We start from the raw sequence: 23312 nt of genomic DNA, 5'->3' as shown, positions 1-23312 counted from the left end.
GTGTACGCTCATGTAAATGTATCGTCGTCTTATGCACTGTAGCGATCACAGGAGTGCGTGATGCCTTTGGCAGTTGAACGATCTCGACCACCGAAGTATAGTCTCAGGTTACATTTCTTTTTAACGTCCCGCTTATTGCTCCGAGCGCCGTTAACAGTGTTCCGATGCTCGCACCTGTTATATAAATGTATGTTGTGCAGCTGCAGTTATCTGGCACTGCGGCAGAACAAGGCAGCGTCATCCGTTTTGGCTGTCGTTTGCTGCTTTGCTTTTTCGCGCTCTCAAATACGTACCTTATATTTTATCTTGAACGAGCTTAGACGTTTTTTGTTGCACGTTGTTCAGGCGGCTGGATTCTATTTCACGCAATGTGGTTTTCCTTCGGACTTTTCTTACTCTTAGCTTACTCCCCGCTTGCGTGTGTGCGTGTCCTAAATGTATTATTTGCCGGCGTCTGCTTCCTTATTCAGCAATGTCGAGCTTGGCAAGCCATGGCTGTTTTCTCGTAGAAAACCGTGGGGATTGACCAAAGTTCAGTGCTTACCTGCTCCTCTTTTTTTTTTTTTTTAAATAGACTGGACGGAGCTTCATCATACACAACCAGACGCAGTTTGCCAAGGAACTTCTGCCCTTGTACTTCAAGCACAACAACATGGCAAGCTTGATCAGGCAGCTAAACATGTGTAAGTATCTGTTTTAAAAAAGAATTCATAGCTCATGGCGCTGATAAAATTAGCCGACTTCATCGATTCCGCCAGTTCTGAACTCATGTACTGCAACAGCAGCACATTCTCACCGTGGATATTGCCATTGTTCAGAACATGTGGCCTCAAAAGATGGCTCATACCCATGATGGCGATTCACCAAGCAGGAGGAGGTAATACCTTTACACAGCAAGAAAGTAATTGACAAACAAAAACAAAATATAAAGGAACATAATGACCATAGAATGTGATTTCAATTGTCAATGTTGATGTTGGTGTGGCTTCACCGTTTTAGAATTGGTGGGCACAAGTGCTGTGCCCTAGCTGTGATAACAAAAATTAAGTCAATGAAATCACAGTGTCACAAAAAAAAGAAAAAGAAAAAAAAATTAATAACAGCCTAAATTGTCACTATCGGTTGCACGGTCTAACTTCCGTTCATGGATGTCCACTCCCGACCGTCCACCACTGATGTAGCCCTTTCTTCGTGGTGGACACTGCTATTGTGAGCTTGTCACGTGTACTATCGGTTTTCTCACGAGCGATTGCTCCGGCGGCAACAGGAAAGCTCAGCGCTTGGGGTAACGTGGTGCCCTCTGTGTGACTGGCGCAAGGCTTTGCAGCCCAGGACCAGATGATCTGCATTCTCTTCCTCTTCTCTGCACGCCCGGCACCTCGCAGCCAGCACTTCCAATTTTGGGTCATAGCGCTCCTGCGCAATGACCACCAACAATGAGCAGGAGTGCCCTCGCTAAGCCTCGGAAGAGGAGACCGTTCCTATTACTGTTGTCGTATTGGTTTTTGACTGCAATGGTTGTTTAGTGGGTCCTGTATAATTGCAGTGTTCGTTTAGAAAGCATGGCAGACTTCCATAGTGCGGTCTGCTCTTCCCTAACACGAGCCCTCACTGCCTTCGCCCACTTGCTTACGCTGCCCTCCTGCATGGGACAAGTGAAGAAGCCAAACTATTGCTGAAGCATGTAGAGGCATCTACTCTGCTGTATTTGTACACCCTTAAAATGTAGGTATCAAAACACTGGCCACCTCTCCTCGTTAATTAACCGTGGACGACCATCGAATCAAATCTTACGGTTGCTTCTCCAGCCTTGAAAGAGGACCAGCCGATGTCACCCTGAATCGCCTCAACAACAACGTGCCCGTCGCAACCCATAGCTGTCCTCCCAACTTAGGGCTGACTGCGTTTCATCCATCCTTACGTTTAGCCGACAGGCATACAACAGCATTAGCAAAGGTGTGAACGGGCATCTGTACTGCCTTCCAGAGTTCTCGCATCATTACAGGGCGGTTGGAACCGCACATACATCATCTGTGGAGCAAATTGTATGCTCTCTGAGCAACCTGTTTCACGTGTTCTTCCACATTTTGTGATGTACTAAGCGTTTGCACCAAGGTAACGGTATTCCATCGACCATGGTAGGGTGGCACCGTTGGCAAGAATCACGGGTGTATCACCTTGAGAGCCGAGAACTCCAGCACCGCAGATTTCTTGGTATTGAACTACAGGCCCAGCCGAGAGAGGTGGACAGCAGCCAAAGTGACCAACCACTGTATGTACTTTACACTCTCAGCGAGTGGCACAGTGTCATTGGCAAACAGCAGGCCCGGCATTGTCCAAGAGTTGACTGATCGTCCACCTTGTACTGAAATTTGAAGCCAAGGCCACTCTGCAGCACCCTGCCATTCATCCCCGACACATATATCATGTAAAGTAAGGGGGACAGAGGGCACCCTTGCTTCAAACCTCTGCATAAGGCCACCGGCTTTTTGGTGACCCCGTTGAAGCAGTCAACAACGGTATTTGCTGCATACATGCGATGAAGAAGGTTGATCCCTGTATTTGGCATGCCCAATTTGACCATTCGGTGCAGCATCTGGTCATGTGGGACGCTGTTGTAAGCTTTCGCCACGTCCAGAAAGCATTCCACTAAGTTCCGTGACTCTCTTCATGCCACCTCCACCATCAGGTAAGCACAAACACATTGTCCTCCAGGCGGCAGTCGTGCCGGAACACGTTCTGCATTTCAGAGCGCCTTTGTTTTCGGCCCATGCGCGCATCCAGCTTTCGACTACTTGAGTAAACAGGCAGTATACCATGCTGGTGATCGTGAGCGGCCTGTAGCCCTTTGGGAGTCCCGCGTTTCCACCCCTCTTGCACAGGAAACTTACGCTTCTGCATTGCCACTCTGGCAGAATTAGTTCATCACGCAGGATACCGGTAAATATGTCGGCGATGCACTTGGGGGGGGGGGGGGGGGGGCTGTATTTCCCAGACATTTCACACCAGACCCGCCGGGATATTGTCCCATTCCTGGGCTGTACGGGCCCCAATGCGGACAAGGGCTTGGTCAAGCGCGAGCAGTGTTATCACCCACTCACACTGCTCTACACTATCTTTGGCGCCCGTGCATGGGAAGGTGGGAGGAGCTTCTGGTGGCTGTGCAGGCGGGGAAGCGAACAGCTGCTTCAAATGACTTGCAAGGTGTCCCTTGAGCTACGAGACGATGTGGCTGGTGTCCTCATCCTCTTGGTGAGGATCTTTTCGATCGAGAGTTCGCGACCAGAATTTTCGCACTCCATTGTGACCAGAATTGGTGATTGAAAGGAGCCAATGGTGATCGTATGCGGTGATCTTTCTTTGCACGATCCCCTGCATGACCTGTTTATGTTGGACGTATGATTCTCAGGCCTCCTGGCATTTATCGGTGGGCAGTTATCTGACAGACCTGTGATGGTGCCTGTTTGCTGCCTCGTGTGCTTCGAATGCCATCTGCGCTTTTGTGTCCCACCATCCCTTGCGATGCACTCTACCGACGCACTCCAACTTCATGCTTCTGCATACTCTGTCTCAATTCCTTGATATATTTTTCATAACTTGTAGGCTTTTTTCAACTGCAGGTGCTCTTCAAGTTCGTCTGTTGTGACAGCTTCGTAGGCAGCTGCTGGCAGGCAGCGCAGGCAGCGTACTGTTGGGGATTGTCTTTCCTTGCATGGCCTTTGCCACATGGAGGTAGATATGACTATACGGATGTGACAGTAATCAATTCTGAGGCTGAATTGCCCTACTTTGTGTGCATCGCCCTGACTTTTCGTGCCAGCCCCTGCGATGCGAGTGCATAGTCAATGCATGTTCGGCTGGTCTTGGTGCACCAAGTAAACTGGCCCACTCAGTCGGCAGGAAGGTTCAGCATATCGAAGGACAAGTCCTGAGCTAGCTGCATTCCAGTTTGCCATTGTAGTCATAAAAGCCTTCAAGTTCCTGCATATGCCAATTGAAGTCGCCCATTACCACTACCTTTCTGCCTAGCGATGCAAGTCTTCCACTATGCGCCATGGGATGCCGACATTAGAATCATGTTTATCACTGGCGCATGAAAGTTACATGGCACTCGCAAGCACAGGAAGGCCAAGCAAGTCGGCAGACATCCACACGTAATCAGTGCAAGTGCAGTCGAATTTTGTCCAGGATGTTCCACTACGCCATAGCATACCTGTTACACCACCTTTTCAGTAAGGCTATGTGCTGGGCGAGTTGGTGCATGGTGAGCAAACCATGCATAAACCAGCGAACTATACGCATACACAGAGACAAGACGTGCACAGGATGATGCTGGACTATCAACTGACTTATTTACAGAAACCCGCAAGGTTCTCGCCAAGCACATGCGCCAGCACTATACGGCACTGTACAACGTTTTTGCACATGTCATTGACACATGCTTTTGAATCGGATATCTAGGTATGAACACCCATTTTCAGTCGGGGTAAGCGAAGGTACACTAATACAAAGGTCATTCTGCTTCCTAATCTGAAAAGCTTAAAAAATCTCCTTCGCGGTTCACGTTCCACGGCCAAGAATCGTTACTGAGCTAAATAGAGGAACACAACCATATCTACTGCCTTGATGGGCTAAATGACCTTCCTCACCTGCCCCTACTTCGTTTTTCAAGCGAAGCTTGTACACGTTAGCCTGCGCCGGCGATGTGACGCTAAAACTACTATGGCTCATAACCTGCATTGGATATGCGGGTATGAGCCAGGGACAAGAAAGAGATAGAAGGAACGAAAGAAAGAAAGAGCAGGTGCGGGGAAAGCTGTGCCAGTGCTGGATCACGTGACGTGCACGACCAATCAGGGTTGTTTGGTGGGTCGCAAGGAAGGAAAGGGGATTGGCGCGAGCTCTGCTGGGCTTTTCTTGCCTCAGATCAGTTTCGGTGACCGGATGGGAAGGCCGTGCGTGGGTGAGTTCCACTGAGGAGCAGGCTGCATTTGAGGAACAGTGCCGCAAACTTGATCGCTCGGGAAAGGGCTCGTCATCGACGTGCCGATTCTAACATGAGGGCTTCCGAAGCCCAGGTGAAACCTCGAGTTGTGGGCCCCTAGTTGCGGGAGCATGATGTTGAGGCCAAACGTCAGCGAAGAGCTGCCTACCCTGAGTTTAGGACAAACGAAGCGGAACGCCTGCGACAGTGTCGTCTTGCCACAAGCTTAGCTTACCCCCATTTCCTCCACATGGGAAGGGCTCTGAATTTTGTGTTCCCTCAGCCTCTGGTTGGAACACTGCCCGGTTTGGCCTATATATACCTTTCCCCATGTCACCGGTATTTTGTATATCAGTTGCGAGGCACACTCAAGTGAACAAAAAAGTGTGGTTGTACAGTGTCGTCTTGTGCTGGCGCATGTGATTGGTGAGAACTTTGCGGGTTAGTTTAAATAATAAAGTCACTTGATAGTCCAGCATCGTCCTGTGCACTTGTCTCTGTGTATGCATCTAGTTTGCTAGTTTAATTCTTTGCTCACCACCATTTCAGCCACACGCACCACGGTTCGAACTGGCCCAGCTCCATTTGGGATGTATAGGTGGTTCCTCCAGATAGTGAAGATGGGTTTTGGCAACTGCATAGAGCACCATGTTTTCCTCGCTCAGCGTTCGGTAGAGCTCTTCCCATTTTCCCAGCTTCCACGCGTTACGCAGGTTGAGGAAACCAACGTTTACAGCGGACGCGCGGGAATGACAATGTCTGTGGCGTTTGCGTTCCGGTGGCATATGTCCACACTTTGTTCTCAGTGTCGCCACCAGACTCGCCACAGTTATTGTGCCATTGGGACCCAGTGTTCAGTAAAGTGTGCTGGCGAATGATGTTGCCAGCCAGATGGTACAGATCGAGGTTTGCATTGGGCATCTGCATTACCACTGAATGGGCCTGCTGTGTCGGCCGCTGGAGTGCTTGCAGAGGAGGCGGGCTCAGTTTGAAGCCTGGCAGAAGAGAGCCTAGGACTGCTGGCCATGGGGGGGCATAAGGGGGTTGAGATGCCCTGATCCATCCTGGAGTCTGATGGCTTTGCACTGGCGTGGGGCATAATGGTCATGGTTGGCTGCGAGTCTGCGTTCGTGTGCTCTGCACTCAGTTCTCGATGTTTTGCTGAGGCCGGTGTTATACCTTTGCCTTCGCCCAAAAAGCTGGTACTGGGTTTTGAACCTGCTGCTGGCCTGGACAACATTTGCTGCTCGAGTTGCAGCCCTGGCAGTGATCATCTGTTCCATGCTGACTTCTTTCTCGGCACTCGGTCACGCTTGTTGCCTTGCTCCTGCCTTCTGCCTAAAAACGGCGCGATACCCTGGTTACCTATACTCTGTTTCAGTAGTTCCGTGCAGCGCTGTGGAAGCTACAGGCTTCTTCGACCAATAAGGGGGGAAAACACGTTTTAAAGGTGCCCTTCCATGCCCTGTCGTCTGCTAGTGGCAAGTGCGGCAGCATCTGCTAAGACTGCAACTGCGCAGCGTGATTAGCTGTTGTGATAGCAGCAGTAGAAAATTTGTTCCATAATTGCTCTGATACCAAGAAGGCATGTGTCTTCAAGATATTTCGAGTTGTACAGGACAAGGAGGGTTGCAAAGACAGCGGAAGCGGAGGGTTCAAGAGGAGCACTCGGCCAGTGTGTCGGACGGGATGGTGGTGCCATCTCTAGATCCTTCTTGTAACATCCACTTGTACACGGTGTGCTTGCTGACATTCTTAAGTGCAGCCGTTTTCTTAAGTAGAATTCGTGCACATTTACTGCATTCCTTTTGTATTGTTCGAAGCTTGTTCAATGCCAACATATTCATTCCTATTGCGTAATAGAGTAGCTTGGAACGATACCGCACAAGCAAGTCTGCAGACCCCATTTTCGCAAAGGACGAAGCACTACCGAGGAGGGAGTCTTCCGCGGTATTGTGGCTGTGCTGACTACACATTTGAATTTAGCCACATTCAAGTCACTTAATTGTACTTTTTAAATACAAATGAATGTCTTAACAGCAGCATTGCATTAATTTTTTTTCACCCCTTTAACAAGGGGTGGACTCTTTTTATCTTTAGTATCATAGAGCCTCGATAAATATTTTATTAAAGAATGAAGCAAAATCACGCAGTAAACCGCCCTTTGACCTGTAGAGAAGCTTCCAAGTAAACACCTGCCGACAAGGCCGCTTGTCAAGGGCATGTAGTCGTCCACCAGGTTCCAAACTGTGGCACATCTCGCTGTGCAAGAATCTGTGCTCGCGGGTCACGTAGCCTTTGCTCTGCGGCATGGAACTACTGAAACAGAGTTATAGGTAGCTGCTTCATGCGCTATTACGGCCAGTTAATGAATGTCATCTTTTGCGAAGTGCCTCTCTACCTTTAACAAATTGGTGAGGTCAAGGAACTTTAGCCCGGTGGACACACAGACCTTCTTTAGCTCTTCACTAAGCAGCATCGTCTGTGCTCTCACTGTTTTGTTCTTTGTGAATAGTTCAGGAACTGAGCAGAGAATTGATTCGAGGCGTGCTGAATAATATTCTCCCCGACGGCTGCAATTATATTTTCTGTCTCAAACCCTTGGAGCACGTCGTGCACTCCTGCATGCAAGATCACTACTTCTGACTTTTGTGCTTTGTTTTCCCCATCGCAAAGAGGAAGCTGGCGCTCTGTACTCATTGTGCAATGCTTGGCAGGGTGAAACGTCACGGGCCCTCCCCGTGACGTTTCACGGGGAGGGCCGACGCCCTCCAGAGAACCTGTGCCTTCAGATTTTTCAATTTGTGACGCCTGACTGACAGCCGCCGCTTCTCCGTTTATAGCGGTCTGCTGTGGAGCTTTGTTGTTTTGGTGATGGGGTTTCTTCACATTGCCAAGGTGCACTGTTTGATTTGTCTGTTCCATCCTCATGGATCATTTCTGGCATCGCAGTGGGCATATTTCTCTGCCTGCTTGAGAAGTTGCACCTCTTGTTGCTTCACAGTTGTACTGAGTGCTCCCAACTCTGTTTCCGTATCTCTCAGCCAAGTAAGCACCCCTTCAAGCTTTATACAGGCCTCGTTGGCGGCATGTATGTCGTCTAATCCTGCCTCATCTTTGCATACCCACCTCATGCAGTGGTCACATTGTACATCGGCCTTCAGAAGAAGGTTTTCAGTTTGAACACTTCGCCATTTCGATGCACGAGACAGACCAGAGTGGTGCAACTATCATCACCTCTTGATGATGATGATGATGATCATGCTGCTAGTGCCATCTCTCGTAGATAGTCGCACCTCCAGGTGTTCAGAGGGGACGTGGGGGTAAACCAACAGTTAGTCCTAGCTTTTAGCTGTCGTCACAACAGCCCCTCCAGCACCACAATGCAGAGATGTCATAAGGCACACACATCGAGGGCACATTGACAATTTCGGTGATCCCTCTAGCGTATCAAAGCATTCGATGGCTTGAATTACTAAAGCAACCTTCATTTTGCCGATTCTCATATGCAGCACATATGCGACGCGCACGGGCCACCACCATACAATTGGCACTCCTAGCAATGCCACCTACCGGATACTATAATGAACTTGTGGAGAGTTGAAACCATGGCTGGGGGCACCCAACTGAAATGCATAGAACAAAAGTTGTAGGTCGATAGAGTTAAACGAAGTTGTCTTTATCGAAATTGGAGGAACCGTCTTCAGAAGCAAGAAAAACAGTGGCAGAAAAGCAGAAACAATAAATTTTTCTTAGAAACAACATTGTGATGCATAATGTCATCTTTGTCCACTACTGTATTGCCGGCTGAGGCCTCTGAAATAGTCAATCCTTGATATAACAAAAACAACGTAACAAAGCTAATCTAAAATGTTTGTCACCGTCCGCTGCAGTAGCCCAGGGGCTATGGCGTTGCGCTAGCACGAAGTTGCACGTTCAATCTAGGCAACATTCCAATGACTGTGGAATGCAAAAACACACAGGAAAGAAAGAGTATGAAAGAAAGAAGGAAGGTTAGAAAGAAATCACGTGTGGCTCATACCCGCATTGGATATGTGGGTATGAGCCGCCGAGAGGAGGAGTGGCAGAGATCTCGTTGGCGTCGCGGGCAAACTTGACGCAGCAATCGCACTACTTGGCCATCGCGCCGGACAAAAACAAGACACCAGTGTCCTTGCTCTTTGACGAACATGCCGAAGACGCTCTTTATTGTGACTGGCTGATGAAGAAGGCGTTAACGATTACTCCAAAGACGACGATGCTCTTCGCGAGCCAGGCGTCACCAACAACTACCATCTTGTCAGCCGCTACAGTTATTGTAAATATCCTGTAAATATATTGCGTACGTCTTTTGTTCCCGGTAACAATATAATCAATAATGATAACATATAAATTCACTATAGCAATATTCACTACAGCAGACCCACCATAGTCATTGCTTCGCTGGCTTCTATCTTCACAGTAGTGGAAGGGCTCCGGATTTCTTTTAATTCAATTTTCCTTTGTGCAGAGAAAATGTACACACAATTTTAAGACCAGTGGCTTGCAACTGGTCTAAATACATGTTTCTGTGAAGGAGCAGGCAAGCTTTTAACAAAGGGAATAAGAATTACAAACTGGTTTGAATTAGTTGCAGTGATTCGTAATTGTAATGGGAAAAACGCCAAGACACTAAAGTACAGTGGAATTAAAATTAATGCTAAGTTGTTATCTGGAAAGTTCTCAATAAAGAGTCTGGAATAAACTTTTTCCTGAGGTAAAAGTTTGGTTAATTTCTCTGTAGCTGTAACTATAATGCATAAAGCTTATATATCCTTTCATTTCCACTATTGATCAGTTATTTTTTTTTCAGCAGAACATGCTTCCGTAAAGAAAAAAAAAAGTGGTGCATTCAATCCTTGGCTAACTGTTTACATTGTGGAATGTAAAGAAAGTTTCGTGTTCTGACATTTTTGCACCTGAAAGGAGGAGCCTAACATGATCTGAATGAATGTGTAGCTCTCTGATATACTTTGGCTTCTAAATCAGGTGCGCGTGGCACGTCTTATACCCCTGTCACACGGCAGATCTAATGTCATTTCCAACGAATTACATTTGTTGGGGTTTAATGTCATTTTCACCGCGCGGTGTCACACGGCGAGAACTAATGTAATTTGAAAATGATGACAATGACGATAGTAAAAAAAAGGAGACGCAATAATAGCGTCGTTTCCCTAATTTAGTGCGATGATTATTTTGTAGTATGCTAAAATCCGTTGCAATGAGTGACCCTCCCTTTCACACCGTGTTTTTGGATCACTAACTCGTCGACACTGGCAACTGAGTCTAGTCAAGCCAAGCCAAAGATCAGGCAAACAACATGGCGGAAAGCACTACGGGCGCTACCGCTACGGTGGCTAGAACTACCGCTATGTCTGCTGAAGAAGCACGAGAATGGCAGTTGCGTGTAATCGCTGCTCTGATTTGCATGCGGGCCAGACATCGCAACGACGAAAGGAAGCTGAACCTCGAGTTGGAAGCGCAAGAAGCGATTTCTAGGGAGTACGAAGAGCAGCTGTGCGCAAACTCATTCACATAGCTGAGTGTGTGGGTTTCCCCTTCGGACCACTACGCGCGGCTCCTAATGTCCACATCACAGTCTTCTTGGTTTGGTGTCATCGCAAAATACGCACGTGTTTAACCAAGCGGCTCCTGCCAAGTGCGCGCTGCTGGCTACGGCTGGCGCGAACAAACACGGCCGCCTAGTCACTGGATTGAGAGTAGCTTTCGGCAATTATGCACTGTGGTGTACTTAAACGCCATGAAAGTAGAACATTATGCAATAAAAATTGACAAAACAAGAGTTATTTTTGTTAAACAATAAAAAAACATGCACTGTTTGCGAAGCTGATTGGTAGGCTCCTGGTGTTGAGACTACACATTTGGTTCCAAAACGAATGCGAATGAGTTCGGCGAACTCATTCGTTTGCAAATGTCATTTTCAACGAATGCCATTACATTTTCCCGTGTGACAGCAAACAAATGACATTACGAGCGAATGTCATTCCTTGGAAATGACATTAGATCTGCCGTGTGACAGGGGTATTGCTCTGTTCCCTCTCGACGCGCATGCTTTCACGGGCATCAGAGAAGAACACGCTGCACGATCAGAGTGCCATATGTTAGTAACAAGCTCAGAAAAAAAAAGCAAAAAAAAAAACCCCACTTAATACTCCAAACTGGTGCGCGCAAAGTAGCGCGAGCGAGATTCCTCGGGCGCGAGCAGCGCTACGCGGTACGTCGTCTGCTCCACTCTTTTACACGCCCCTGCGTACAGCGCCCCTTGCGGCACTGGTGCGCTTTGGGGACCGGTTTCCGCTCCCGCTTTTCACACCTCCCAATTCTAGCTACCCTGGCAGGGTCACTGCTGTCGTCTGCTCCAGAAAAATTCCGAAATCACGTGTGCCATGCCGGACTCTCCTTGCTCAGCACGCTCTGGCACCCAATGGCACAGCAGGCATTGAGCCTCTTGTGTCGCTGTTCATTGTGCACATATTGGCCACACAGAACGCATTTAATTTCTACAGCTGTCAGTGTTGCCAGACGGCTGTATGGTTCAACCATGATATATAAAAAAAAATTCAGATACATATTTTCTATTGCACAGAATATGCTCAAATTTTGCCAGCTTGCATACAGTTTAACATGTGATGCATAATTGAAGCTAGAAAATGAGGTGTTGTGCCTCTTTTAATGCTAAATCAGCAGAATATAGAGACAAAATGCATGCTTGCTATTCTGTCATAACTTGTGGACCATACAAAGCCAACAGACAATGGAAGCTTAGGGGAAACTAAATGTTTTTGTAATTTTATTTCTTTATTTTGCTGCAGTGCTATAGTGCTGGAAACGACTTGTCAGACGGAGTATAGAGTAGGCATAGGAATAAAGTTAACCTTACTGCATTCCTTCAATCATACACAGAAGCTGCCAGTGTGTTTAGTGAAACTGAGGAATTGATATTTTGCAAATCGATGCTGTAAATTAAGGGAAACTTGCATAAAATTATAAGTGAAGGAGATAAACCAGACCAGACATCATATTTGAAGACATCATCAGTGCATAGCATTGCATATATTTATGTTTTTTCTGCACCATACCTCAAATAATAAAGGTTTTAAAAAGTTTTGGTCTAGGGTGCAACTCTCTCCTTAAAGGACCCCTCACCGGGGTTGGCCATTTTTAACAAACAAGCGTAGTGTATACATGACGTGCTGACTATCGTGTCTGCAAAGTATGAGAGTCAGTCAAACGAAAACCACAAATGTTTCTTAAAAAATTATTTATTATACACACGCAGCACAAAGCTGTATTACTTTTTCACATTATCTCCCCCATGCTCAATGCAATTTGCCAGTGCTTACAAAGCACCTGTATTCCCGTAGAAAAGAATTTGGTGTGCAGTGCGCAACCACTCACGCACTACGTGGCGTATCTCTTCATCAGAACGAAACTTCTTGCAACTGCAAGAAGTTTTGTTCTGATGTGCAAGAAGCAAGTGGTCCGATGTGCAGTGGTTCTGATGTGCAAGAAGCAAGTGGTCCGAACATATTGTTACGTAGGAAAACAGACGAAAAACTATATACAAGTATTTTTACAAGGAAATGCGCCGCACTTGGCCAAGCGGCAACAGCCCGCACTAGCCTCTAATCTTCGTCGTCTTCACACTGCTCGCCTCTTCGTCAAGGCAAATACTGTTCCGTAGCAATATGGAAGTCCCTCGGGGCCAGGTCTGGCGAGTATGGTGGATGCGGAAGACACTCAAACTTCAGGTCTATTATTGTGGCAACTGTTGCATGGGCCGTATGGGGTTGTGCATTGTCATGTCGCAACAGAACACCTATACACAGCAATCCACGGCATTTCGATTTGATTGCAGGCTGAAGATATTTGAGGAGGTCAGAGTATGATTCATTAGTGGTAGTAATCCCTCACGACGTGTTGTGCTCCAAGATGACGCCTTTTTCGTCCCAAAAGAGGGTCAGCATAGCCTTCCCTGCTGATGGCTTTGTTCTGAACTTCTTTGGTTTGGGTGATGAGGAATGGCACCATTCCTTACTTGCTCTCTTTGTTTCTGGTTGGTGGTAGTGAACCCACGTTTCGTCCCAGGTGACGATTCTTGCTAGGAAGGCATCCCCTTCTTCACCGCGCTGCAGAAGTTGTTCACACGCATCAACACGTCACTGTTTCAATTCAGGAGTCAGCTGTCGGGGCACCCGTCTTGCAGACACTTTGTGAAATCGGAGCGCATCATGCACAGTGTGATATGCTGAACCATGACTGATGTTTACACTTGCTGCAATGTCATCCAGCATCACTAGGCGGTTTTACATCACGATGGCTTCAATGGCTGCAGTGTTTTCTGGAGTTACTATCGGGATGTGCCTTACCCAGACAAGGAGCATCGGCCATGCACGTCACACCTTTTGCAAATTAGTGACTCCATTCGTAGACTTGCCACTGTGACACATATGCATCACTATACTAGACCTTCATTCTGCAATGAATTTCGACAGGCTTCATACCTTCACTATGTAGAAACTGAATAAAAGAGCACTGTTTCTCCTTGGTGTAAGTTGCTAGTGGGGGTAGCCATTTTTACACTGTTCCTGTACCGGTGTTCCGGCACCTGCGCGATGCTGCCCCCTAGTGAACATCTAGTGCACTGTTAGAAACATGTCTCTCAACGTACAGGCTACTGGCCCCATCTCTCACTTTTTTGTTTGTTTTGCCAACTGTAACGGGGTCGGGACCTCGTCAAGCTGCTCAAGCTTTTAATCCCGTACTCCTCCTATCCAAAGGAAATAAAGTTGATTGATTGATTGATATGAATGTTTACGTAAGTAATGCTCAGGATTAGTCTTCACTTGATCACCACTGTTAACTGTTCAGTAACTGTTGACCCTCCATGCCCTTGCAAGTGGGCGAATTCTAGAAGCCTAAGTGGCAGTTAAAGTTGTCAACACAGTGAAATTTTTAGTTTTGCGGCCCTTCAGATGCATGAGTCAGGAACAACTCCTTCAAACGCGTATGCCTCAATTACAGCATACAAGAGTGATTGTGATGGCCTCAGATTTTTTGCGGGGACTTTAGTTTGAACAACGGTTACGATGTGTATAGACTTCATTTATGGGGGAGCTTGGAGGTGAGAATCAAGGCAACCTACATTGCAGTGTTGTAAATCTCGGAAGCCATGGAGTTGGCTATACTCTTCTGCACTCTGCTTGATTGGGTAGCACATGTGCTCATTTCACAAGGCTTTTAAAGTTTAATTTGATTCACAAAAGGTATTTCATATTTTCTGAACCTACTAAAGGGACAGACTGAATGCCAAACTCCACTTTTTGAATTTCATGCCATAACCCCAGTGCCAGTATGTCAATGAGATGTATCGGATTTCAAAGTAGTTCCTTGTCGGGCTATTGTGGCAGGGTAAATGTTATTAAAACTTGTCGAGTTCAGTCTGGGTCATTTACGACGCAGTGCAGTTCATCTTTACTGATACAAATTAACTATGCCCACGGAAACATGGTGAGTGTCACAGTGGGTTGCACCGTGATGGTAAGAGTAGCTCCTCTCACAATAACAGTGCCGTTTTTGGTGTTGTAGAAGGGTAATTTACTAATACAACTAAACTTACTTTTGTCTCTAGTGTCCCTTTAAATGTGGCCTGCTCAGACTATTTTGTGATCTAAGAAAGTAAAATTACAATGCAATTTTTTTTTTGCGCGCAGTGCAGTGTAGTGGGGGGTATCACAGTTGTGCATTTCTTTGTTAGAATTCTAGTAATGTGAGGTGAGAAGCGAACAACAACCTTGAGCATTGCTTGGTAAACATTTGTTAGGTTGTAGGACTGTGATTGTTAGGTTGTGTGAATAAGTACAGTCATGGACAGTCTTAGCTGAAACAAAATAACAACAGACGACAGATACTGGTGGCGCGACCCAGCCGCGAGAACAGAAAGCTGCGACGAGATAAAACGTGTTCAAGAGCCTTGAAGTGAGCCATCTCGAACAGTGGAGCTGGTTAGGGCTGTAATTTACTTTGGGACCCTGAATCTGTGTTACTGACACCATACGAGGGAGTGCCCAAGTAGAACATTCTTTATTTTCAAATCAATCAGATTCGAGTTCGGCGTCTTTTTAGTGGGTCTGGGCACCTGCCGCGGATGCAGTTCCGAGACCTTGTCTCAAAGTGGCTTCCTCGGCTCGCTGGATGGCCCAGAGTAGTGCCCGAGATACTGGTGGTTAAACGTGATTGGGTAAGGAAGAGCTTGAAAAAGAATGTAAGCGAAAAAGTAGAACTTGTACAAATGATATTTAACCAGACTGCTTATAAAGGGATCAATATTTGTGACAAGTATGGTTTATAAGAGGAAAGTAAATTTAGTGGTGTGAAATGATTTCAAATAAAATGAGCAAGAAGGATCCAATTTCGTGTGTGATGCACCTTTCTTGATCTGCTTCGCTGACCTGGCAGTCATGCCATCTTGAGCTGAATGGGAGAAGACGAGGCGCACTGTTCATTGATTAATCTGCCTTTGTGTGTTTTTAGTGTATACTGTAATTTAAAAAAAAGTAAAGGAGGTATTTCAAGTTTTTAGGCTATATTTAATGGGACCTGTTAAAAGCATTTTGTAGAGCACCACGAGGCTATAAAGGAATTTTTTTTTCTTTGTAAGATGAGAAGATGAAAGGAGTGTTACTTGCTCGGTTTGCCTGTTGGTACGTTTAAGGCTTAATTTTAAACCACCAAAGAATGGAATTAAAATTTTCAGATGTAATATTTAATGCGACCCATTAAAACCATTTTGTGAACTCTGAGTAAGCCTTATAGGGAGCACGCAGCCGACGTGTAGCGAAATACTGTGGGGGCTTAAGTCCCAGCTTCGTATTGTCATTGAGCTGTTGCATTGTTAGTTGCTTCTGTAATTATTTTAGCTATCCACCGGAAACGTAACTTCTTGCTTATCGCCATTCCCATGCCTTCTTGACGGACAGTATTGGTGGATACGCAGTGTGTGCCGTGTGAAGTTCATGTTTGTTACATCGTAGCACCTGCACATACGTGCTATAACGTGATCACAACTTGTTCCATTGCATTTAGTAAATTTTTTTCAACTGTGCTTCTACTTTATGGCTCATGCCTTAACTGATTCTTTGGTTGTCCTTTGCCTTAGGTACCTCTGTGCCCGCTCTTTATGCTTATGGTGTTAGCTATTCCAGTCTTGTTTCTAACAGCTCAAAAAATCATTGTGAGATGCTTGCCCAAACCACTTAAAAAAAAAAAACAAGAAAGAGAGACTGAAAGGGTAATGTTGGGGCCAAACGCTATGCGCACAATTCAGTGAACCTGTAAGTTCCTAAGTTTCTGTGTGTAACCAGCCGATATGATATGTATTTTTGCGTGAGATTGCATTTCTGAGGCACGCTTACAAGGTTATGTGCATAACGTAAATGTTAACCCCTTAACCGTTTTGGACAAGCACAGCTTGTCTTTGCTGAACTGTCCCAAAACTGTTTTCTCGTCCGTTCGAGATATCTCCTTTTGAGCATTTTGAACGAGACACACTCGCTTGCAGGCTAGTCGGTGTGTCGCTTCGCAGATGGCAGCACTGGGCAGTTAATTTGTTTTTTCAACCGCCGTTTCACATTTATTTGGGGGGAAACTCGTGCTTAAAAAATTGGCGTCCAGTAGAGGCGACGCATGTGTTTCTGGTCCGTCGTCGCGATAAGAAGCATTTTACCATCGTCCAGCTCTTTGGACAATAATGATTCAGAAACCGAAGTTTACTTCGTTTCTGGATGCGAAACAGTAGCAATGCAATGACTTCGAAATTAGCAGTTCATCAGATGAAGACTGCTCAGAAGACACTATAGTGAGTGCGTGTCATTGGCGGCGCATCGATGTGAAGGACATCTCTACGAAGGCTCCTCAGTTTCCGTTTTTGGGCGTTCCTGGTAAGGCATTCAATATAACATTGCCTGATGACGATATACCTTCCCAAACAGCGCACTTGCTCTGTTTTTATTTGTTGATTACCAGCAGGTAGCTGGCCTCTTTTATCATGAGCAATAATAAACTTTAATATGCTAATTTGACTTAATATGTGCTTGAATTTTTTTTTCGACACTGAAAACTTCAATATCAATTTCCTATCAATAGCAAAATATTCAATATCAAATTTAAAAAAAAGAAGCAGTTTGGGCACAGAAATTGTCAAAATAATAAAACAGCTAAGGTATTCATAGGAGTGGCAGGATCATGAGGTAAGCACAAAAGCTATGCGCTAGTTTGTTTGCACTTGTGCTATAGAAATCGGTTTAGTTTGTGAGATTGTGAATCTGAATGGCACCAAGAAACCACCGCTTATTCGAGTTCACCTGCATGTAGACTGAGAAGGGTGCTTAGAAATAAGAAAATCGTGGCTATGATCCCTGCTATAAGCACTGGCGGATCCAAAGGGGCGTCCTTGTGGCCCAGGCCCCCCCCTGAGAATGTCTGCACTTCAGCGCACACCATGTAACCATTGAGTGAGCCTCCCCCCTCCTTTCTTTCCTGTATGTTTTGCTGAGGGCCTCCCCATGGAGCCTGCCCTGATCCACAGGTTATCCACAGGTTGTAGAATCTGGCGGAATCCTACTGCAGCTGTGAAATGGTTGGACGGGCAATGGTGCTGCACCCTGTGCAGGTTGTCCATGTACTGAGGCTCTGTTCCATCCACTCTGTGATTGCCTGAAGTGTAGGTGCCCACAAATAAGAATTCATCCCACCTAATTGGGGAGTTTGTGTTCAATGAGGGCTGTGCGTCTGGGTAATAGCATGAAGTGAAGGTGAAGTCTTGCAGGCATAAAAACTTGTTTTGTCTATCTATGAAATACCCTTTTTTAAATTTCTACTGGTATTACACATGTTACATAAAGTATGCAGGGAGTGTGGAATTTTGTAAAAACACCAAGGTTACGTTTTTAATTCTTGTAAATTTACAATTGAAGCGTTTAAGTTTTTTTTTTTTTCTATCAATACTGATGGTAAATTGTTGGTGCATATTTACGATATAGTTTGCTTGAAAGCCTCGCAGTGTTACTCTTTTCATTGCATGACATAGTACCATATAAAAAAATGCTGACATTGGTTATCACCACATACTTCTGTGACAGTTGTTTGATGTACATAATGGGACACAAAAGGGGAGGGGGGGGAGGGGAGTGCAAAAACCATTGACGATGATTGTGAACGTAAGCAAATACCTAAATGCTTCTAAAAAAGCTATCTGCTTTATTAAAGGAATGATGCAGTTGGAGGTGTGTATTTGTTGCAGTGAGGGAGTTTAGTTGCACTACAACTGCAAGCGGAACAGCTATTTTCAAGATCAAACACTGATTTGGAATTTACGGACGACTCGCTTTGTGCATTGCAATAAGCCATCTAAGTGATATTTTAAAAGTTAATGAAGCGATTTTAGTTAAATAGTACACTAGTTACCCTGTCTCACCCATTCTCTGACATCTGCCACCACTTGCACCACGGCTCCGAAGAGACCTTATTTATAGCTCAAAAAACATTTTTTAAATATTGCATGATGTCTTTGTTGAAGCACACAGTATTCTAAAATGCAGGGGATCTGGAAAGTCTTCTCATAAATTTCCTAAAATGTTAGCAATTGTGTATTTATTCTAATGAAGCTAACTTTATCAACGGATGGACCTAGCATTTGTTTTTGCTTTGCTAAGGATAGCAGACAACTCACCGCAATGCCAGTTCAGGCACAAGGCAGAGTTCTAGAATGTTGCAACAGCTTTCCATCTGTGAACATGTGCAGCTGCCATGCCGATAGAATGTGGCAGTCTAGTATGCATGCAGCATTGGTGGTAGAGTGTTCATGAGCGTAATGCATCTGTTGGCAATAAAACTGTCAGCAGTTGCCATAGCTCATTAACACAGGATTTGAAGCTGATGCGGGCAGATGTTGGCCACCCGCTTGTTCATCGGGTGAAATCATGGGAGCTGTGCAGGAATTTTTATCCAAAGCTGCTACCAAGCCCTCAGGTGAGGCTGCTTGTGAGACTGCCCGAACACGACACACAGCTAATGCCTTTCTCAAAACTCATTTTTGATTCTTGGAAGCCATTTACTACCAGGAACAAACTGCTATACCCACAAAGAGTATGCTGAGACAATGCCGGTGTGGTATGACATATGGCCATGATGTTTTAGAACATTATCTCTAGTGACGTAATCGTCTTTCACAGTGTAGCAAGGGCGACTGTGTACTGACACAATTGCCATTACTGAGGAGAACACGGTGCAGGAAATGTGGCAGTTAAGTGTGGCTTGACATCAACCCAAGTTGTGCGCCTGTTTCTTATCTGGGATGCAATAAATGCAGAACTCCATGCCACAATATTGGGCATGGCCCTTTTTTTTGTGCACCTATGAGAACATCTATTACTCAGTTTTTATGCAAGATGGCATACCTGCCCATCTTGCACAGCCTGTCTGCGAGTGGCTTAGTCAACACTTTTTCAGGCATTTGTATGGATGCCTTGGTCCACATGACTGGCTGCTATGCATCTCCTATTGAACAACATCCAATTTTTTCCTTATCGTGACGTACAAAGCAAGAAGTGTGTTGTACCACCAAGCACCATACTAGGGAAGAAGTCGAGGCACCAATCTGAGATGTCCTCACCAACATTCTGCCAGAGTTTTTACGCATGTCAGTAAATGGAGTGCCTCAATGATTTCACAAACTGAGGATTTCTGTCTGCTTTACAAAATAAAATGGGCTTATATAGTATTTTCATAAATTACTAGAAATTCACAAGACACGTGACTTTTCAGACGCCCTGTATTTCTCAGATATAAAATTTTAATATTTAATATTTCTTATAACCAAGTATATATTAATGAGTAACTCACCCCTGCCAAAAGCAGGATTGGTATATATTGGTTCTACATATTGCAGAAATAAAATGTCACATGGTGCCGCCAATGAAAGCCTCGCCTCACCATTTATGATGATTGAAAAAACTGCATCTGTTAACATAGTATAATCCTGCTTATTTTTGTTAAGCTGGGAAAAAAAAAAGCTGTGTGGACATTAGTGAAATGACAGTCATTATTGTTGTGCATTATCGCTTCCAGATTTTCATTTATCGTTGGTATAATCAGAACTGGTTTTGGCACGTAAAACCCCATAATTTAATTTATTTATCGCTGGTATTGTGCCGCGCCTGTGCCGGCACACACCTGCTACGAATAATCAAGTACACACGCACACACAAAAAACACCTTTTGTGGTAGAAATCAATTCTATTGCTTTTTGCAACGACCAGCAGTACGAAGAAAACGCCTCATTTGCTTTGTGTTATGCCTCGTTGAAATAGTCTCTACTTAAAACTGCGTTTAACTTTGTCGGTGCTACAGTATGTGAGCATGTCTCAGGCACAGCCTGGGATCTCTCTTCCTTTCTGTATCCGCCAGTGCCTATTGATAGCACGGCAGTGCCACAGGGAAGTCCACATAATAAGAACAGGCATGAAAAATTGATCAGCGACCTACATATCACGATAGATCGATGCTTCGGCTGGTTGGCTGATCAGATCTATTATTACAAGTTACTACAACACATTCAAAAGCACCACCTTTTTTGCCATCGATCAGCCACAAATAAAAGCACAAAAGTGCATTTTGCGCTCACATTAGGCCTATCCCTAGAACAAGAACTATGGACGACAACACATAAATTATCAAGCGCCTACACTCTTGAATTGTGCAAAACCATTGTTTGATGTTGCTGATAATCTGCCTAAAAAATACTCAGAAAATTTTAAATTGAGAATGCCAGTGTATTTGTGTAGCCTATGTGATAAATGTTGGTTGATTTCTTTCTTTGTGTTGTGCATTCTTCATAATTTGTAAACTCTTGTGATGCAAGGTACTTATCCTATTTCTATTAAATGTTTTGTGTTTTTGCCATGTCACTTTATTATGGTTCCCGTGTATGAACTGTCGCCAATACAGTGAATTGTTGGTGTTTGTATTTTGTAGCCCTGAGCTTCACACTACTCAACTGTATTCGGAGCAACAAATCTGATCAGGCTTTGCCGTTTCTTGTTGCTTCATTTTCTGATCTCCGAAATAAACTCTCTCAATTCAAAAATGCACTTTTTTTCTTCCTCCATTCATTGATGTCTGTTTGTCACTATGTGCACTTCCGTGGACCCGCCGGGGTGGCTCAATCAGCTAAGGCGTTGCGCTGCTGAGCACGAGATCGCGGGATCGAATCCCGGCCGCGGCGGCCGCGTTTCAATGGAGGCGAAATGCAAAAACGCCCGTGTGCTTGTGTTGTAGTGCAGGTTAAAGAACCCCAGGTGGTCAAAATTAATCCGGAGCCCTCCACTACGGCGTGCCTCATAATCAGAACTGGTTTTGGCACGTAAAACCCCAGAAAGAAGAAAAGAAGAAGAAGCACTTCCGTGGCACGTAATTTCTCGCTACTAATAACATTAGATATTTGTGGTCGCTTCGCAATATATTAGTGGCATCTACATGCATTTGATTAGTATTTTACATCTAGTGTGTGTAGTTAGAAATAATATTTTATGCAATTATGGTGACACATGATTGGGAGGGCACAGCTGCTTGATGCACCTATTTCGTCGTCATTTAGCAGTTTCGACAAGAGCATTATATTACGACTTAGCAGCCCAGACATGGAAAAGTTACAGTGACGTATCACTTCGTGAATGCGGGTTACGCGCAAGCGTGTGGATGCCGCGAACATGCACAGCGAGCACCGCGGTGTTGAAGCACAAACGGAAAGGGTGCGAATGCAGTTGCGGACGCTACATTGACCTTGACGGTGCGACGCCTGGTGTGCCACAGGGAAAGCGCATATTGCTACACATGCAAAGAAGAGACGCTGCGAACATGTACAGCGAAGCACTGCTGCGTTGAAGCACAAATGGAAAGGGCGCGATTGCGCCAATTTTTTTCTCCACCTCCTGGCACCTTCCTCCTCTTGTGCTCGCTTCCCTCGCGGCGACAAACAATTTTGGCAGTTGTACAGACGAGTTATCTATGCTTGCGCATAAAAAAATTGCTAGGACGGGACAGTGAAGTAGACACGGATGCGCAAACTACACAACACACACGCTATTCCTTCTATGCCTGCGAGGACAACAAAAATAGTGCATATTGTTCCATCTTGATTTGTGCTGCTTAGTCGTGCTTCTGATCAGCTACCAACTCGCTCATCTAGTAATTTTAACTGTAATATACAGTTACGATATAGTATAGCCCCCCAATTCTTTAACTCTTTCCCTACCATGGGGAAAAAAGTGTTTTTTGTAGGTTATGCCAGATTTTTTTTTTCTGATGCAACCACTGCACTCAACATTTTTTGTGATACATAAATGAAAAGCAGAATTAATGCACTTTTCCCGCATAATGGTTTTGTTAACGGATAAGGTGACGGATAATGGTTATGTCATAAGAAAGATATAAATTGCCAAAATCAAGATCATGGGATAAAATTAAATAAAGTTTGTAAAGACACGCTTGTATCTGCTAAGAAAAAAATGTAACAAAAATTATGATATACAAAATGTATTGCCGTCTAATAGGCACAATCTCCAAAAAAATCTAAATTTTTAATTGAATAGGTATTCCGCTGCAAAAATTAAACTCCGGATTCTCCGGAAAATTTAACTGCAAGCACTATAGTTGGGCGAGCCGGGCTGCAGCCGCAGATGTTCCGGGCTGTTTTGCGTCGGGGTCGCTTTGTCTCAAAGTCCAGTAATTCGGCGTCTTCCGACTCGACTCGCTGCTACTTGATGCATCGGTAAGATCAGCCGCAGAGGCAGCGGAATAGTGAGATCTTGCTGTCTCCCGAAGTGCGCGCGCCGCTTCCGGAGCCAGACCTTTTTTTGCATTCTGCTGCAACGATCGTGAAATTTCAGAGCGCGTTTAAAAATAAATGCCACGCGAGAAAAGTTTGAACTCCTTGGGAAACGAAAGTACATTTCTTCTCCTGCACGTCCGATGGCGCCATGTACCTGTGAGCGGCACGGAAGGTCTCGAAAGCGGCGTTTCAAACCATCGATAGAGGGCAGCCATTTTTGCTTTCTACTTTGATGGTCGTGTAACTTTGGAGCGCATTCAAAAATCACCACCTTGCAGGAAAAAAGTGAACTGCTTATAAAACTAAAATATAGTTCTTCACGTCCGATAGCGCATTGTGTCTGTGAGCGGTGTGGAAGGTTTCGAAAGCAGCATTTCAAAA

The 23312-nt window shown here is 45.2% G+C and overlaps 1 protein-coding gene across 4 annotated transcripts in view; it reads left to right on the top strand.

Moving 5' to 3' along the window:
* Positions 1–23312, top strand: part of LOC119435926 (heat shock factor protein-like) — an 80461-nt gene that overhangs the window by 436 nt on the left and 56713 nt on the right. For all 4 annotated transcript variants that reach the window (XM_049660895.1, XM_049660894.1, XM_037702627.2 and 1 more), the window contains exon 2: positions 575–683. In XM_049660895.1, coding sequence (XP_049516852.1) covers positions 575–683 — 109 coding nt within the window. The remainder of the gene's footprint in view (positions 1–574; positions 684–23312) is intronic.

Source organism: Dermacentor silvarum, chromosome 1 (assembly GCF_013339745.2).
Source record: "Dermacentor silvarum isolate Dsil-2018 chromosome 1, BIME_Dsil_1.4, whole genome shotgun sequence".
Taxonomy (NCBI): Eukaryota; Metazoa; Arthropoda; class Arachnida; order Ixodida; family Ixodidae; genus Dermacentor; species Dermacentor silvarum.
This window is presented reverse-complemented; position numbering and strand designations above follow the sequence as displayed.